The 17,555-nt window shown below is 35.5% G+C and overlaps 4 protein-coding genes and 1 pseudogene across 7 annotated transcripts; 2 read left to right on the top strand and 3 right to left on the bottom strand.

Annotated features, from left to right (window-relative positions):
- Window positions 1-1,411: 1,411 nt before the first annotated feature.
- Window positions 1,412-5,811, top strand: LOC120181627 (COP9 signalosome complex subunit 7-like). Of its 3 annotated transcripts, none has more exons than XM_039186716.1 (9): window positions 1,412-1,707; window positions 1,939-2,014; window positions 3,229-3,317; window positions 3,607-3,696; window positions 4,144-4,188; window positions 4,278-4,348; window positions 4,565-4,703; window positions 5,133-5,224; window positions 5,550-5,811. In XM_039186716.1, exons 1-9 carry the CDS (start codon window positions 1,549-1,551, stop codon window positions 5,569-5,571), a joined length of 783 nt encoding a protein of 260 aa, XP_039042647.1. In that variant the 5' UTR covers window positions 1,412-1,548; the 3' UTR covers window positions 5,572-5,811. The 3 variants fall into 3 exon arrangements, with proteins under 3 accessions (XP_039042647.1, XP_039042649.1, XP_039042648.1); XM_039186718.1 differs by having other exon boundaries at window positions 1,413-1,707; window positions 5,116-5,224; window positions 5,550-5,810; XM_039186717.1 differs by having other exon boundaries at window positions 1,414-1,707; window positions 5,136-5,224; window positions 5,550-5,808.
- Window positions 5,716-7,003, bottom strand: LOC120181725 (annotated as a pseudogene).
- A 1,505-nt stretch (window positions 7,004-8,508) lies between these two features.
- On the top strand, window positions 8,509-9,704 carry LOC120181724. Its single transcript, XM_039186810.1, has 3 exons — window positions 8,509-8,937; window positions 9,038-9,325; window positions 9,413-9,704. Exons 1-3 carry the CDS (start codon window positions 8,594-8,596, stop codon window positions 9,702-9,704), a joined length of 924 nt encoding a protein of 307 aa, XP_039042741.1. The 5' UTR covers window positions 8,509-8,593.
- Window positions 9,705-10,989: 1,285 nt separating this feature from the next.
- LOC120181612 (phosphatidylglycerophosphate phosphatase PTPMT1-like) lies at window positions 10,990-12,658 on the bottom strand. Of its 2 annotated transcripts, none has more exons than XM_039186703.1 (3): window positions 11,993-12,658; window positions 11,582-11,737; window positions 10,990-11,481 (listed from the first exon to the last, which is right to left on the bottom strand). In XM_039186703.1, the coding sequence occupies exons 1-3, from the start codon at window positions 12,191-12,193 to the stop codon at window positions 11,128-11,130; spliced, it is 711 nt and encodes a 236-aa protein (XP_039042634.1). In that variant the 5' UTR covers window positions 12,194-12,658; the 3' UTR covers window positions 10,990-11,127. The 2 variants fall into 2 exon arrangements, with proteins under 2 accessions (XP_039042634.1, XP_039042635.1); XM_039186704.1 differs by having other exon boundaries at window positions 11,639-11,737.
- A 1,606-nt stretch (window positions 12,659-14,264) lies between these two features.
- LOC120181611 lies at window positions 14,265-16,023 on the bottom strand. The gene has a single exon (XM_039186702.1). It carries the CDS (start codon window positions 15,895-15,897, stop codon window positions 14,290-14,292), a length of 1,608 nt encoding a protein of 535 aa, XP_039042633.1. The 5' UTR covers window positions 15,898-16,023; the 3' UTR covers window positions 14,265-14,289.
- Between the last annotated feature and the right edge of the window lie 1,532 nt (window positions 16,024-17,555).

Raw genomic sequence — 17,555 nt, 5'->3', positions numbered from 1 at the left:
AAGGCGCGTCTCCGGGGATGCGCCTTCCACACGTGACATCCAACTCAACGAAAAACACGGGTAAAACGCGTCCCCTGGGACGCGCCTTTGTCAACTCAACAGAAAGGGTGCTACTTCTAAAAATATTGATCAAACGGTGTCAAATTTTTTTTTTTAAAAAAAAACGGTGTCAATTATGTCAAATAGCCGTTTCTGCCATCTTATCCGGAAGGCATTTTGTTCAAGCGAGATTGCTGATGAATGTGTATCGTCATCAGTCCACATGACTCGGACCCCACAATGGCAAGAGCCAAGCGGGTATCAATGGGGGACACATGGGGGTGATGTTTGGGTCCCTCCACGTGTTCTTTGCCAAACAGCTAGCACGAAAATAAGGGACCTGTTTGCTTTGCTCCACTCGGATCAACACAAATACCAAGACTCGTCTACTTACCTACAGCCCATACACACCTATGGTCAGCAACTCAATCACACCATTTCGAGACTTCTTAGATCCGAAGGCTTTACGAGTTGGAGTTGGAGTTGGAGTTGGAGTTGGGAGTTGGGAGTTGGGAGTTGGGAGTTGGAGAAATCTTATTTACCTGTCATGAAGAAGGAAGACCATTTCCTTTTGTAAAACCCAAGGGTTGTTTTTTTAGCAGCTAAAACCATTAACTTTATTGGATGAAATGACTAGATTGATATTAACTTAAATTCTGTCGATAAATTAATTTATGTTTTATTGTAATTTCAGTGATTGAAGGCTATTTGATGATTTGTTCTTATAAAAATTCTTAAAGAATGATGATTTGCTATAACCAAATTTATTTTATCACAAACATAAAGTATATTTTAATTTTAGACTTTTTGGATCAAATCCATTAATGTATAAGAACGCATAAGCAAGCCATTGAAGTCTTAAGCCCAAACTATATAGTCAAAGGGGCCCGCTTCACAAAGACACCAGTTAAATGATTGATTTTTTAAAATAAATATTAATTTGTATTCACTCAAAATTATTAAAAAATTAATATTTTATCAAATACATTCTAAAACTACTGAAAAAAACAGTGAAAAATGTTTTTTTTAATTCAACCGCATAGAACTTTATAAATTGGTATTGTAATAATACCGTTTTTATATTTCTGTATATTTGTAAATAAAGTGAGATTTTTTATAATTATATACTGTTTTCGTATATTTTTAATAATTCATTATATTTAAAAAAAAATTATAACAAATTCCTGTCGGTGAAAAAAAGAGAGGTTGTATCAGATTCCTCATTTTCATTCTCACAGAAACTATAAAACCGTAAAAGCCCCAGAAATTTGGTTAAATCGGAATGTGTGTATTGAGGAGCTTCTGAGGCTGCCTCATTGAGTTCCTAAATTTTCATACCTAAATTTTTTCCGTCGTCTCCAACGCCAAAACCCTAACTTGCTCCCTTTTTTTTTTCCTGAAAGCTTCTCTCTCCGTGTTTTTTGTTTTCAGTAACATTCTTCAACTTATTTCCATTTCCTTTTTCTTTTTCGCCCTCCTGGTTTGTGGTCGGGGGTACGAGTTTTTAAGATGGATATCGAGCAAAAGCAAGCCGAGTTCATCGATCACTTCGTTAAGCAAGCGTCGGCTCAGAAGGGGACGGCCCTTGTTTCCGTTATTGTCGAAGCGACTTCGCATCCTTCACTCTTCGCCTTCTCCGAGATTCTTGCCGTGCCCACTGTCGCTGAGGTAAAGTCCTATTCCATTATCAGTTTCTTTTCTCTTCTTTCCTCTACTTTCCTCAATCTAAGAAATAGAAGTCGTCACTAGTTATTTTTTTGCTGCACATAGCTTAATAAAAATTTTTTCCTTGTTTCTTTTTCTGTCAATAGTCTGCTGTTTTAGTTTTATTCATTGCTTCACTTTTGGTTTGTGCTTTAGTTTAATTGTAATTTATAAGAAACCTATATACCTTTGCAGCTTGACGGAACTGAAAACTCGGTGTACCTGGAGGTTCTTCGGTTATTTGCCCATGGCACATGGAGCGATTACAAGAGTAAGCTGGAAAACCTGTGTTTTATTGTTTATGTCAAGTTTCCAATGTTTTTGTCAACGTTCATAGGGTGATCAGAGTAATCTACGATAAGAAAAAGAGTAATGAAGGGAAGACTGATCTTAGAAAGTGACTGCAAATCTGCAGTAGACTAGATTTTGTTGCCTAATTCTGTTCCTATTTTCTTCAGTTCCCTTGTTTTGGATATTGTGCCCTTAGTTTTAGAGAGGGTGGTTATTATTAGATTGATTCCTAGGGGCTGTAATTGGGAGGCCGATAAATTAGCTAAGGAGGGGATTGGTTGATTGTAAGGGTATTTCTATAGGGTGCTTTAAGGATTTTAGTTTTATTCTACAACAACAACAACAACAAAACCCTATTTCCATATGCAATGGTGTAAGGGGAGGTAGGGTAGTAGGCTGCCCCCAACGCATGGTTGAGAGCAGCTTCCGTGGAAGACCTCCGGCAGTCAGAAAATTAAAAATAAAGATAAAATGCAATGCATGTATAAATAAATAAGTAAATACATATTTGAACAGTCTTCATATACAGTTTTCACCGACTAAAATTAAAAAGAGGAAACATGAAGAGAATGATACACAGAAGATGATCGATATGAGGAAAAGAATACTTCTTCTATACTCTACGATTATTTGTAAAAGCATTACAGTTTATATACAATAATTACTCTCTTAATTGTAACTAACCCCCTTACTAACCAGTTAACCTACCTTTCATCACTCCCCCTTAAGTTGGAGAATGGTATATATCTAGCATTCCCAACTTGTACATCAAATGTTCATGTTGTTTAGTTCCTAACCCTTTTGTCAAAATGTCAGCCTGTAGATCTTTGGTGGGTACATGCTTCGTTTGAACAACCCCTTTTTGAATTTTCTCTCGTACAAAATGGCAATATATCTCAATGGGTTTTGTCCTCTCAAGATAAACCGGATTTGTTGCTATTTGCAAAGCAGCTTAATTGTCGCAGTACATTCATTTGTACCGTTTGTTTTCTATTTGAGACAATTTGAAGATCATTAGTAGTAAACATTTGTCACTACCGTGTAAATCTCTTCAAGATTACCAGTTTTACTCTTCTAAATGTCACCCTTCACTTAATTAATCCACTTGATGTATTTCTCTGTCTTTGATTGTTGTTATAGTTATTCTTCACATCATAACGTTACTAACACTGGCTGCTTAAACTATTTGATTAGGCAATAGTGGCATCGTTCCTCAACTGGTCCCTGATCAAGTTCTCAAGTTAAAGCAGCTCACTGTCCTTACATTTGCTGAGACAAACAAGGTATTGTAATTGAGTTATGAGGGCATTTGCTCATCTAAATATGCTATAGTTGCCAGCCTCGTTCCATTGTAGTGGTTATAGTTATTTTGATATTCATTGACCGTGCCACTTTGACTTCGTAACATGATGAAACCAAGTCTTTAGAATCACTTGAAAAATTTAATGCCTTTCTGAATTGTTTTCTTCCACTTTCTAACTGAATTGGATATACCCTTTGTCTGACAAGGGCACTATAGGTTTTAAATGTTGGTTGCATCAAGTTCATTTACCATTTAAATATCTTGACCAGGTATTACCATATGATCAACTAATGCTGGAGTTAGATGTCACCAATGTTCGTGAACTTGAAGATTTTCTTATCAATGAGTGCATGTATGCGGTGGGTAGACTCCTGGCTTAATTCTCTATTAATTTTTATCCTAGGATTTACTCCATTATGACATGCTTTAGTTACTGGAACGGCCTTGAGAGGCCCTGTGAACATGATCTTTTGGTTGCCAATGGATGTTTTTTATGCAATGTGTTGCATGTGAAAGAATTCTGCATTCATGTTTGTCTTTTTGGGACGGTTAACTTTTAGAGTGGCCCTGCATTGTTCACAGTTATTTCTACAGCTATTTGATCTTTCTTTTGGTGGTCAAACTCAATACCTTAGATCATACTCTGGGCTCTGCTTTCACAAAGATTTGAGAAAGAAGGGGATGGCAGGGCACTTGCCTTCCCATTGGGTGTTTTGTTAAATTTTAAGGGAAGTGAGTTCTACCAGAGGTGCAAATATACTGAAAGTGTGCTGATTTTTGTTCATTTTTCCCAACCTTTTTGTTAGGGTATAGTCAGAGGAAAGCTGGATCAGCTGCGAAGATGTTTTGAGGTATGAGTTCACTGGCCTTTCCTCTCAAGAATTCTCCTTTACATTTATCTTTCCTTGCTTGTTAAAATCTTTAATATTTGTTCTGGAAGATCCAATTTGCTGCTGGGAGGGATTTGAGGCCAGGACAACTTGGGAGTATGATAGAAACACTGTCAAACTGGTAACATCTGTAGTTCAAATAGAGCATTTCATTAAGACCTCTGTCCATGCTGCAGTTATAGTTGCTACCGTGTGATTTTCTATTACATTTTCGATTTTTTCATTAGAGCTATTTTGTCCAAGTAGACCTGACAGAATAAAAAGTTAAATTTGATAAATCGGCATATATATATATAATATTAATAAATCTGTCTATGGATTTGAATTTTAAACCTAGGTTGGAAACATCAGACAACTTACTAATCTCAATTCAAGAGAAGATAAAATGGGCAGATAATATGAGTGAGTTGGACAAAAAACATCGAAAGGAGGTTGAAGATAGGGTGGAAGAAGTAAAGAAGTCCATCTCTGCCAAGGTCAGTTGAATCTAGTTTGAGTTTTATATCGATTGCCCTTTTGCTATAATTCGGTATTGAACCATTAAAAAAACACGAGAACGTTAATGTGGGCTGAAAGTGTTCTCATTACTTTCTTTGTCTTTTAGTTTTTAAACTAATTTTATATAAGCATTGAAGAATACAAAACTAATTACATCTATGGTAGTTGTTGATGTACATTCACACTTTTAATTCTTTTGGTGGGGGGTGATGGTCGGAATGAGTCCTTTAATTCTTGCAAAAAATGCCCAAACAAATAACATTGGATCTTAAAGCTGCAACTTCCTAGTTAAGATGCAAAGGAGGTTAGGATCTATATTTAGCATGCCACAACTTCACTCAATCAATATCAAGATATGTTGGTCGATGTGGCTTACTTACATTGTGGCAGAGGTTACCAACTGTAAGCAGGCTGAAGTTGACTTCTGTGGGATCGAAGAGATCTACTTTGAACCTGGTGGAGTGATGGACTATGAAGAAGACCGAAGCCGACCAAAGAGGTATTTCCTTCTCTAGTTTTTTTTTTAACTTCCATTATATATCCTTAAACATGTTCTCCTTCTCGCTCTCTCTCTCTCTCTCTCTCTCTCTCTCTGTTTACTGAAGAGTCAGTGTGGTTTTCATGGCGTCCAATGGTTTTCTGTTCTTAGAAATCAGTGGCCTGATATTGATACCTATTTCAATACCATCTTGAATTCAGTAAATATTTGGTTATTTCAACTTCTAAAAATTATGCTTCTTAATTGGATTGAGAAAACTTTGGATCAGAGTCTATTCCTTGAACCAACTGCATTTCACTGATGTCTAATGGTGTGGATAATACAGAAGACGGCATCCAAGACCGTGAAGATAGAGAAAAGCAACCGATTGAACCAATGTTTAGTTGAATAGCCAGATTTTTGTTCACATCTCAGCTACAGATGAATCTGCTTTTGGGACATGGATACTGCTGCATGCCTGCTTTTGTGATTGTTGCTTTAAAATTCTAGAATTACACCAACTTGTATTGAAGCCTTTGTTTATTCCTTTCTGAGTCGGGAAGAACAGCACCTGGTCTGGTGGTGTGGCTGAAACATTTTAATTAGTCAGATACACCATGAAGAATCCTTTTATAAATACAGAAGTTAAATGAGCTAAAATGTTTACCAAAATCGAATAAAGTTTTGCAATTCAAATGATCTTTCCATTAACGGATAATTATCTGTTGAAATTCAGTTGACATTGATTGATATAAGTTTAGTTTTAATTCAATTCCTAACCCAGTTTCAAATATCGAATTAATCTGGCTAATCCTCCGTTTCTACTTGGGAGTCCTAGAGGAAGGCACCTGAGCCGATGGCCAAGATGAGCCAGGCTCCGGAGATCTTCGCTCACCGGCTCCACCTGAGCTGAGCCAACAAGATGAGGAAAATTCAGCTTGGCTTTTGCGCTGCACATTTTAAAAGCTGCTTTGTCATAAGCCAGTGCAGCATCTGCCGGCGTCTCGTAAGTACCAAGCCAGATCCAGGCACCATTTCTCTTAGGATCCTTTATCTCTGCTGCGTACGTCCCCCATGGCCTTCTCCTTACACCCTTATAACGCAGCTTCTTCGGCTGCTTGTGAATCGCAGTGGTCGCCCTAGGAGTCACTTTCAGCTTGGCTTTTGCGCCGCACATTTTAAAAGCTGCTTTGTCATAAGCCAGTGCAGCATCTTCCGGCGTCTCGTAAGTGCCAAGCCAGATCCAGGCACCATTTCTCTTAGGATCCTTTATCTCTGCTGCGTACGTCCCCCATGGCCTTCTCCTTACACCCTTATAACGCAGCTTCTTCGGCTGCTTGTGGATCGCAGTGGTCGCCCTAGGAGTCACTGCACAGTTGGGAACTGGAACATCAACAGCAGCAGACTCCGGTGCGTCAAATAATTCATCAAACGTTATCCACTGTTAGCATAATGAGTTAGTGCATGTTGTTTAGTGATTCTAGAAGTTTGTTAGCAGTCAAGGCTGTTAATGTTTAGTTGAGGTTGTTAATGGTTAGTTACAAAGTCTGTTAAGACTATAACAACTATGAAGAGCTGTATATAAACAGCAGAGGAGTTGTAAACCAGATGTGGTATTCATTCTCTATTCAATATACTTGTATTCTGTGTTTCTTCACTAGATATTCAACATCCACTGATCAACATTGATAGCAACGGAAGCAGTACTGGATCCGATGGGATCGGCACTTGAATATTTGCAACGTTTTCGGGAAACTTTGCTGGAATTTGAGTCCCAGAATCATAATCTGTTTCCTTCATTTTTTAAAATTAAATCAAGACAATGTTGTCATGTCACGATAGTTAATACGATGATAATCCTAATTCACAGAATGTTATCTCGTCAATTGTTTTTCACAAAATGACATCCTTCACGGATTCTTTGGACTTCATTTTTCAAAATGTAAGACAATGCTATTTTATTAAGATACTTGACGAAATGACCTCCTAACTCGTCCCCCACGGCGGCACCGCCGTCTCCACCTCCACCTTAACCCTTTTCCAACATCTCCGACAGCCGTGCACTCCAGGGGGAGTTTGCCGCATCACTGTAAGCAGTGTAAATCAATCAACACATGCCCAGAATCATTCATCTTTGTAGAGTTTATCTACAACAATATCAATGTCGTAAATTTTGTATTTTATCTAAAAAGTTATATATTTTTAAAAAGAAATTATTTCTAAGAAAATTAATTATTGAACTTTTATCTACAACAATTATTATGATCTATTAAAAATTATTAATTACTAGATAGCTTAAACCTTTGTACTCTTAAGAGTTTGGGCAGACACCTAAGAGACGTCCAAGGCGGTGGCTTTGATAAAGCAAATCTTCAATAAACATGATTCCAATGCACCGAAACTGTCATCTTCTTCATTCTTGTCCACATTAGACAGAGTAGGAGTATAAATTATCATGGTTTGAACAAATAAAGTTATGTTCGTATTTTTTTTAAAAAAAATTCTTTATGTTTGGTTTGTTTATTTTTTAAAATATTTGTGTTCAATTTGTTTAACATTCATAAACATATTTATTTTATATGTTTGTCTAGCATTCGTTAGTATGTTCTTTTGTATGGCTCTAATCCCCTTGACAACCAGCTCTCACTTTTAACCATTTTATTAGCAAGCTTAAAAAAAATGGTGAAATTCTTTAAATTCCACAATTTGAATTCCAAAGTTCATCACGTGTTTAATTAAGTCTCTATCTTCACTAATATTTAAAATGCAAAAAATAAAATTAAAAGTAAAATCGGATAAACGAGCATATAAATAAATTGATAAACAAATTTGTAAATGAGTTTGTTTGTGAACATAAATGATCTGAACACATTTTTTTCATGTTTATCTATTTATTAAATGAACATAAAAATTTGTCAGTAATTGTTTATATATCATAATAAACGAAAAGTTCTTCAAACATTTTGTTCATTTACACTTTTAGTTAAAACCCGCAATATTTCGATCGAAATAATGTATTTAAACTTTAAAGATAATATTATTATAAGATAACCATGAACCCTAAATATAAATCTTAAAAGGGACATAAAACGATGTTCATGTTGGCGTGCGTGGGGTAGAAAACGAGACATGCATGCATTAGAGCGGCTAAAGGAACTAGTGAAACCGCAGAGATGACGCAACAAAGCTTAACCTCTTTACTTTTCTCAAGATAGCTAAATGACATTTGAATGCGAAGAAGCTGCCAAGTTCTTATAACGGCTATTGTCATTTCATAATTCTCAATAGTCCCAAGCTTTGCTATATATACCTCATGCGTCTGGGCTTACCATTCATCGGAGATCACTTAGACATTTACACAAACACCGAGTCTTCCTACTACCAAAAACGATGAAGGGTGCTACTATCTCAGTTTTCGTGATGCTAGTCATGTTTCAATTCATGGTAAAGCAAGGAGACGCCACCGTAAGTTGTGACCAAGTTAGAAGCTCATTGGCCAAGTGCGTTCCTTTCCTTACCGGTGCTCAAGCGGTTCCCGCGGCTGGTTGTTGTAGTGGCGTGTTGAAACTCCGGACCATCGCCACTATAACCGCGGACAAACAGGCGGCTTGCAACTGCGTTAAAGACGCCGCCGCCAGTATGCCGTCCATCAAGGAAGATGCCGCCGCATCTCTCCCGGCCAAATGCAACGTTCAATTTATTTTCCCCATCTCCAGAAACACCGATTGCAAGAAGTGAGTTCATCATCTTCGCTTCTTTTGTATTTTTATTGATCTTAACATTATAGAACGATTAATAACTAATGTTTCCTTGGCTTTGTTTGTAACTTGTCAGTATCCAAGAGCAGACCACCGTAAACTGTGACCAAGTTAGAGGTACATTGGTGCACTGCGTTCCTTTCCTTACCGGCACTCAAGCGGTTCCTACGGCTGACTGTTGCAGCGGCGTGTCGAGACTCCAAACCATTGCCACAACCACCGCGGACAAGCAGGCGGCTTGCAACTGTGTTAAGGACACCGCCGCTACTATGCCATCCATCAAGGAAGATGCCGCGGCATCTCTGCCGGCCAAGTGCAACGTTCAAGTTAGTTTCCCCATCTCCAGGAAGACCGATTGCAAAAAGTGAGTTCATCATCTTCGCTTCTTTTACATTTGTATAAACCTTAACATTATAATAGAACGGCTAATGACTAAATGTTTCCTTGTCAGTATCCAAGAGCCGGCCACTGTGAGTTGCGACCAAGTTAGAGGCACATTGGTGCACTGCATTCCTTTCCTTACCGGTAACCAAGCGGTTCCTACGGCTGACTGTTGTAGCAGCGTGTCGAGACTCCAAACCATCGCCTCAACCACCGCGGACAAGCAGGCGGCCTGCAACTGCGTCAAAGAGACCGCCGCTAGTATGCCCTGCATCAAGGAAGAGGCTGCTGCATCTCTCCCGACCAAGTGCAACGTTCAATTTAATTTTCCCATCTCCAAGAACACCGACTGCAGCACGTGAGCTCTTCATCTTCGCTTCCTTTACATTTTCGTAAACCTCAACACTAAAGAATGCTTAATAGGTATTAACCTAAACTCAATTTATTTTTGTCCCCCTTGTAATTTCTCAGCATCCATTAAGATGGAGGTCATGGAGACAAATAAATAAGGCCAATGAAGACCAGTAGGCGTCATCTTCGCCTCTTCGAGTACTTATATATCCTACTTGTGTTGTGTTCTAATACATCAAATGATGTACCATGCACGTTGTATAAATTTAGAGTTTATACAACGTGTATACAATCCTTTGTATTCGTAATAAAATATGTCATACTAATTAATAGGGATATTAACAAAAAAATTATTACGAGAGGACTCTCTCTATCCAATTTACTTCATTCATGAATATCAAGATTCAAATTCTTATTCTTATTTAAAGAAGTTAGTATATCCTTTCACTAAATTAACTAATTGTGGGTTTCTATCCCTATCGATAGGTATTACAATATTAATAAAAAATTATATATATATTAATAAAAATATTTTATGTTTAATCAAAATATACTCGTATGCAGTAATAGTTTCTACTAAAATTATAGGTTCAACTTATCCTATGACCCAATAGATTAGACTTAAAATAACAAATCCAAGTTGGTTTTGCTTAGTTTGACTTTCAATGGATTAAATATACTTAAATCTAATTTGAAAAATATCAATGACAAATCACATACATGAATTTTAGTCAAACATAATATTTTATTCACAAGGCTCTATCCAAACTGAAAGGTGTAGTGAAATAGAAATTTGAGGAGAATTCTATGGTACAACCACTTATTATAACATTAATATAAAAGGTGGACCTAAAATATTATAAAACAACGTAATATTTTAAGTTGCGCGCAACTTAAAATGTTAAATTTTTATTAATTTTTTTTGTTGCAAACATACTTTATGTTGCAATTAAAAATGTTTTCATTTTTATAATATTTAAAGTTACAACCGAAAATGTTAAAAAAATATAATATTTTAGGTTACATGCAACCTAAAATATTGTGTTGTTTATAATATTTTAGGTCGCATTTTTTCTTAGTCTTATATTAGGTTGTTGCACCCCAAAACACCTCGAAAGTTGATGACATTTTCTTTTAAATATTAAAGCATCTTTTCACGAGATAAAAAAAAATTACAGATGGAACATTTTCCGAATATTACACAGCTAAACTTTTGCAGTAAAATTGAAGCATTTTTATGGAACACACTGCCAACCAATGTCACCAAACATGATTCCACAATCTCTACGCCTCGTATATATACTCCATTTTCCGTATAACCAAACCGAAAATGAAAATAATACAAAAACAAGCACATTGCATGTAAAAACAAAACTTGAAAAGTTTACACAAAAGAGACTCGACATAACATATCGAGTTGATGATGCCGACAACTCAATAAACCCGAATGTCGATACCAAGACTGCTCAACAGCTTCCTAGAAGACTTTTCATCCGCACGGCAACGTGGCCATAGGCATGAAAGTTTTGTCATGGCTGTGTGACTAGCGCACTGCAACCTGCCGGCAAGACTTCCCTCGCCCGGCATCTCTTCATCAAGCACATCTGTGTCAAAGCTAGCGTCATATCCATCAAGGTCCGACTCTGCTACCACAACTATGGAGTCATCATCAAAGGCTGCTGCATCCTGTTGTTCTGGTACAGTTGGGGTTTTCTTTCTGATTACGCGGCAAGAGTTTACAGGCATTCCATTATTTTTCACCTTGTGAAGATAGTAATCTTGAACAGCCTACATTTAACAGAGCAATAATACGTACCACACAAGCCCAACAAGTTATCAGCCACTTAAATAAGTGCAAAACAAAATTGATAAACCAGATAGGCAATACCTGCAGCTGTGCAGGCGCCAGAATCAGTATAGGTGCTGACAGCATAAGAGAACTCACATGATATAACGATGTCGGTAAGGTCACAACTCCGGAGACACCAAGATCCTTCAACCGAGGAACATCGGCAGGGAAAGGCACGGCACCTAACAAAATAAACTGAATTCGAGGCAGCATCAACCATCATCAGCATAATTAAACAGACAAGATAAATTTCAGCCTATCTATGTGCGTTGGCAAACTAAACAACTAGGATTCCAGGAAAACTAAGCTACAATCAACAAATAATAATAATTTCTACTCCCCCTTTCCCTTGCCCAATAGCTACACAAAGTGCAACAAAAATACATCGATAATTCGTGGTATAGACGCATAATCAGCAAAGGTATTTCATAAAAAAAGGATAAACTATACCTCATCAACTCGATCCCACCACCTAAATTCAGACTGGATCTTATTCCTGAGAACATTGTACAATAAGGTTGGATAAAAAAGAGCACGTGCTCCAGCTCCCACCAAAACCCTCTTTGCATCCCAAACAACCAGGCTATCCCAGCAAAATTGACTCTGATCTTGATCCTGTTGCTCTCCTTCCTTCAATTCTTCAATATGCATCTCTTTTTTTTTTCCTCTCGATTAATTCACAAAGATACAGACATTTTTTTCTTATATAAAAAAAGGAGAATTACCACCCTTAAATTACACACAGAACACTCAAATTAACAAGGAAAAAAAGTACCCTTCAATCTTAATTGCCAATAACCGGAATCTACAAAGAGGATAACATGAACATCAACTCGAACAGATGAAAATTTTAATCAGACAACAGAAATTAAGATCTTTAGGCAAAATCAAACTTTGAAAAGATGAAAACATGTTTGACCTAGAGTTGTATATGATATTGAAAAGTAAGATAAAAGAGAGGAATTTTCAGAGGACAACGAAAAAAATAAAGAGGAGGAGATGCCAAGGAAAACGAATTCGAAATTAAAGGATTTAAAAGACAAAGCATTAATTTTGGCCCTTTTCTTGCTGAGTCAGTTACTCTTTTTCCCCCTTTCCTTTTCATCAACAAACTCCCAGTAATTTCGATTTCGATTAAAGTGTAATTAATTTCTAATCTCCTTGATTAAGGAAACTCGAAAACCTAACGCCACAGAGGGTATCTTCTTGAAACGACGGCGTTTTTAGACAGTGTAATTAAGCGTGAGTAAAACTAGACTCGACTCGAGAAAAACCGATATTTTTGGCTCAACTCGACTCGACTCGAGAACTCGATTTGAATTGACTTCAATTTGTAATTTCATAAATTTTTCTCGAATAAAAAATTTTAAGTTCTAATCGAGTTGTAAAATACAACTCGAATAATTTAAAAATTTTAGTAATTATTTGATTACTTTTTAGGTTGAGTCAAGTCCCTAAATTTGTATGATATATGTATATCATGTATGAAAAAATATATGTGTGTTGTATATACTTATAAAAAAAATTATTTAGACTAGAATCAAATAATATCATATTATTATAAATATTTATAATTAAATTTAAACCGAAACTCAAATATTTGATTTGCCTCGATCGAATTTAATAAACTTGAAAAAATTTTAAGTCAATTTTAAGTTATAAAATAAGACTTTTGACTCAAATACTCAAAATTTTTTGACGTAACTCTATTATCGATCGAACGTTAACCCTAAATATAATGACGCATGAAACTAGTATTTGTTTTTATTTTTTTCATTAAAATATAATCTTAAACTTGGGAAATAATCGGATTGCTGACAAAATGGCTGCCGTATGTATTAATAATATAATTCAGTCCACGAAAATAAAATATGATTTTTTGGTAGGCCATTTTATTTAACATAATGGGTTCTTCAGGTAAACAATATAGACGGGAATTTTTTTTTCTCGAAAAAAAAGTATTTTGAAAATTATTTTAATATTTAGATCATTTGTTATAATACGTTAAACTTATTTAGGTGATGATAATTTTAAAATTTGTTGCGTAGAGATGATGAATTTCATACAATTTTGATTCACTTCGTATGACAATTTTTATTTTTTAATATATTTCATGAAATTCATCACTTGAATTAAATCCTAAAATAATTTTCAATTATCCTATTTTCTAATTTTTCTACGCATATATTCTCAAAATTTAAACACAAATAAGCTTAATAATTATTTTTGTTTTATATTCAGTTCATGAATATTTGATTCCATAGTTTATTTATAAAATTTAAATTTTCTTACTCACTACATAAGATAATATTTATTTACATTAAATATATTTTCTTTTATAAAATACTACGTAGTCGGACTGTGGGAAGAGTGAAAATAACAATAAGTAGAATATGGTTTTAGAAGCCGATGTTTTTCTTTAATAATTTATTTATAAAATTTAAATAGATTTTTAAAAATATTATATATTTTATTATTGTATTTAATACTTTATATATTATTGATAGAAAAATAGCCTTCGACATAAGTATAATATTAATCAATCTCACAAATAAATCAAAGCAAAATCTCAACAGCTTGATGAACTTGAAAAACACAATGAATTATTCAAAACACGTTGCAACAGTTGAATTAGATGGTTCTGCATAAAACTTGATCAAATCTTATTTTCAACTATATAACCGTTAATACAAGATAGAATAATAAATAATTATGTCACCATACTAGGACACGAGGACGAAGAATCCTCAATTCAAAGCGAGCTTGAAAAAGTTACCAGATGTGTTGAGCCCTTTCAGTGAATCTATTGATGCTGTTCTTTGAAGCTTAATCTGTTGTCTGAACTTGGCTATGAACTCACCAGCCTTCCTATCAACCTCATAACTATCATTTCCTGCTACACTCAAACTCCCGGATATGGTTTCTTCACCCGAGCTCACTCGAAAACCTTCATCCTCGCTCTCCGACCACTCTCGTTGTTCTCGGTTATGGTTTTTAGAGAATGTTGAGTTTTGAATGTCAGAGTTACCTCCAAGATTCAGCCTTTTGAACCCGACTGAGAGATTATAATGTCCAAATTTTGGTTCACTTTCACCTTTAGAGGATAGTTTGTTGGGATGATTTTCCCTGGGCCCTCTGGCACTGCCACTACCTCTAAAGGTCCGAAACATCCTAACAGACTTCCCTCTCAGGGAAGCTTTAGAGGGAGCTACAGGCTTTGCATCAAATTTTAAAGGATAACTTGAAATCCACCCTTTAGTACCACTACTACTTGGTGAATCATCCTTTTTGCTGTCACAGAATCCCTTCAGCTCATCCTCGAAGCATTTCCTAGTGCGTGTCCCCAACAATGAGCCATCACTATAATGCCGAGAATGCGATGCATTCACCGACCTATGGGGAAACGACTGATGGGAACTCCCTTCATTGAGGGATTCAGTCGTTTTGGAATTCGGTGATTCGGATGAACTCGAATGTGAGGCGGACAGGCTACTCGGTGAATATGAACTAAGTTGGGAATGTAAAGACTGTGATTTGAGTGATCGAAATTGAGTTTCATCAACTGAGAGTGGCCTAAAATGAGTAGGCAGGATGGCACCACCACCAACTCTCTGTCTCGTCCTTAAAGACCTTAAATCACTCTCCTCATACTTCCCCTCAAAATTTTCAGACCCTAAATGACTAAACCCCAAACTTTCAATCTTATCTGAATTATCCGACGAATCCATCACACTTTTACCAGAAGACTCGCTTACTCCATTGCCAAATTCAGAACTAACCCCACTTTCAACCCATGATTTTAAGCTCCTAACAGGCAACCCCAAAGGGTTATGATCAATAAACGAACTCAATTCACAATGTGGTTCAGCCAACACAACCATGGGTTCCCCTTGAACATACTTTGAACTCCAAGCTTGAACAACGTTTTCCTCGTGAGGGTTCTCAAAGCTACCATTTTTAACATTAAAAATCCCGGCTTTACCCTGTCCACTACAGTACATCGAATAATCGTAAAAACCATCTTCAAAAACAGACGAAAAATTAGAAATTGCAGGAGCATTCGACTGAGAATCATCATGAGTAACATCATCAACATTTCTACGACCAAACAAGCCATAAGAAACTGCAATGCCAATGAACAAAAGATGGAGGAGTTCCCAAAACTGGTTTAGCACTGTTTGGTTGATGAACTTCGGAGCTTGGGAAGGGAACAATGTGATTGCGATGAGAAAGAAAGTGAAAAACATAAACTTACCAAGAAAGCGGCGCGTGTAGTTATTACAACTGTCGTTTCTGTTTATGGTGTTGGCCTTTGTGGAGGGTCTGGTCGTGAAGGGAGGGTATGAATCCGCCATTATTAAACGACAAAAGCTCCTCTGCTTCAGCTTGTTTTGTTGGGTTTCTTGCTTTTGTTGGTGAATTGAAAACGGGGATAAAAAAGGACATTGAATCACACTTTGATTGATTGAAGAAAGGAAGACTTTGAAACCAAGGAAATAACAGTTTGGTTCCGAACAGAGTAAAGTTAATTAAAACAAAGGCTTATTTAATTATCTGTCCCTTGAATCATACTTAATTTATGTAATTATTTACAAAAAAATTAAATTTTTTATGTTTTAATTTTAGGTAAAATACATATTTAGTACCTAAACTATCAATTTAGTCCGTTTTAGTACCTAAACTTTCAATTTTTTCAAAATAATCCATAACGTTTAGTTTTTGTTTCATTTTAGTAGTCTGCGGTTAAAAACTTAACGCTTTTAGTACATAAACTATCAATTTTAATCTGTTTTAGTAACTAAACTTTCAAAATTTAACATTAATTTTTGAAACGGGGTACTAAAATGAAACAAAAACTAAATTTGAGAAATAGGTAATAGGAATAGAGAGAAATTTTAGAGATTTCAGAGAAGAATTGCTTGTTCATTCATAGCATAAGGAAAATACAACATCCAGCTCGTTTTATTTAGTTACAATCAGAATCTTAAGGATGCCAGCTGGCTGTCCTTTGTAACTGAATCTAACAAATTCATTCATTCTTCATTTGTTTGGCAGATATGGACTATTGGGCTCAGCTATTTTAATTCCCTTGGGCCGCTCTAGCTTCTTCATATCCAATCTACTCCTGCTGATCTGCTCCAGAGGTAAATTATCTTTATTTCCTTCACGTGCCAGAATCCCCAATCCCTCATTCTCAATCCCTAACCCTCGTCTCATTTCCCCCAATTCTCTCTTACCCTCTTCGTGTTCTCGCCTTTCTCCTCCCACCATGACAATAAACTATCAATTTTAATCCATTTTAGTAACTAAACTTTCAAAATTTAACATTAATTTTTGAAACGGGGTACTAAAATGAAACAAAAGCTAAATTTTATGTATGATTTTTAAAAAATTGAAAGTTTACATACCAAAATTAATAATTTAGATACTACACACATAATTTACCCTTAGTTTTATTATAATTTCATCTCAAATTATTAACCTTCATTAATTAACAAAATTGATCAACTAAAACGCACCAAGTAACGTTTTTAATTAGAATACTATATCTTAAAATAATAAATAAAATTTCAGGTCACTCAAATTTTATATTTTATTCAATTCAATCTTTAAAATTTTTATTTAATTTTAAATTAACCACCATTTATTTTAAAGTTTTATAATTGTGTCTAATATGTTCTCGTAAATATATTTATGAACATTAAATAAGAATAGTCACTAATACTAACCATACAAACATAAACACATATAATTTAAAGAAAATATATAAAGCCAATAAATGTTAATACAGGTAATTGAAATTCAAGTAGTTCGTAAATACTACTCAACTTCAACACTACGGTTATGTTGTGTCATCCTTTAAGGCGTGGTTTCTATCTCGGTGTTAGGTGTTTCTTTTAATTTGAAACTACTCAATAAATTATATTAATGGCAATTTTCTTTATAAAACATTCAAGAGATTGAATAACAGGAATAAGTCATTATAGGAATTCAATTTAGCCATCCAGAAAAT

This window comes from Hibiscus syriacus, unplaced genomic scaffold (assembly GCF_006381635.1).
Source record: "Hibiscus syriacus cultivar Baekdansim isolate YM2019G1 unplaced genomic scaffold, ASM638163v2 tig00112530_pilon, whole genome shotgun sequence".
In the NCBI taxonomy this organism is placed as follows: Eukaryota; Viridiplantae; Streptophyta; class Magnoliopsida; order Malvales; family Malvaceae; genus Hibiscus; species Hibiscus syriacus.
The sequence above is the reverse complement of the archived record's forward strand: the minus strand, read 5'-3'. Positions and strand labels throughout refer to the sequence as shown.

What these genes read in the sequence shown, in the direction of transcription:
- LOC120181627 (XM_039186716.1), top strand. Translation starts at nt 1,549, where the DNA reads ATGGATATCGAGCAAAAGCAAGCCGAGTTCATCGATCACTTCGTTAAG. An exon ending in AGCTGCGAAGATGTTTTGAG is followed by an intron (nt 4,189 to 4,277) that starts GTATGAGTTCAC and finishes TTGTTCTGGAAG; the next exon opens with ATCCAATTTGCTGCTGGGAG. An exon ending in GACCGAAGCCGACCAAAGAG is followed by an intron (nt 5,225 to 5,549) that starts GTATTTCCTTCT and finishes TGGATAATACAG; the next exon opens with AAGACGGCATCCAAGACCGT.
- LOC120181724 (XM_039186810.1), top strand. Translation starts at nt 8,594, where the DNA reads ATGAAGGGTGCTACTATCTCAGTTTTCGTGATGCTAGTCATGTTTCAA. An exon ending in AGAAACACCGATTGCAAGAA is followed by an intron (nt 8,938 to 9,037) that starts GTGAGTTCATCA and finishes GTAACTTGTCAG; the next exon opens with TATCCAAGAGCAGACCACCG. An exon ending in AGGAAGACCGATTGCAAAAA is followed by an intron (nt 9,326 to 9,412) that starts GTGAGTTCATCA and finishes TTTCCTTGTCAG; the next exon opens with TATCCAAGAGCCGGCCACTG.
- LOC120181612 (XM_039186703.1), bottom strand. Translation starts at nt 12,193, where the DNA reads ATGCATATTGAAGAATTGAAGGAAGGAGAGCAACAGGATCAAGATCAG. An exon ending in GGTGGGATCGAGTTGATGAG is followed by an intron (nt 11,738 to 11,992) that starts GTATAGTTTATC and finishes CCTCGAATTCAG; the next exon opens with TTTATTTTGTTAGGTGCCGT. An exon ending in TGGCGCCTGCACAGCTGCAG is followed by an intron (nt 11,482 to 11,581) that starts GTATTGCCTATC and finishes TGTTAAATGTAG; the next exon opens with GCTGTTCAAGATTACTATCT.
- LOC120181611 (XM_039186702.1), bottom strand. Translation starts at nt 15,897, where the DNA reads ATGGCGGATTCATACCCTCCCTTCACGACCAGACCCTCCACAAAGGCC.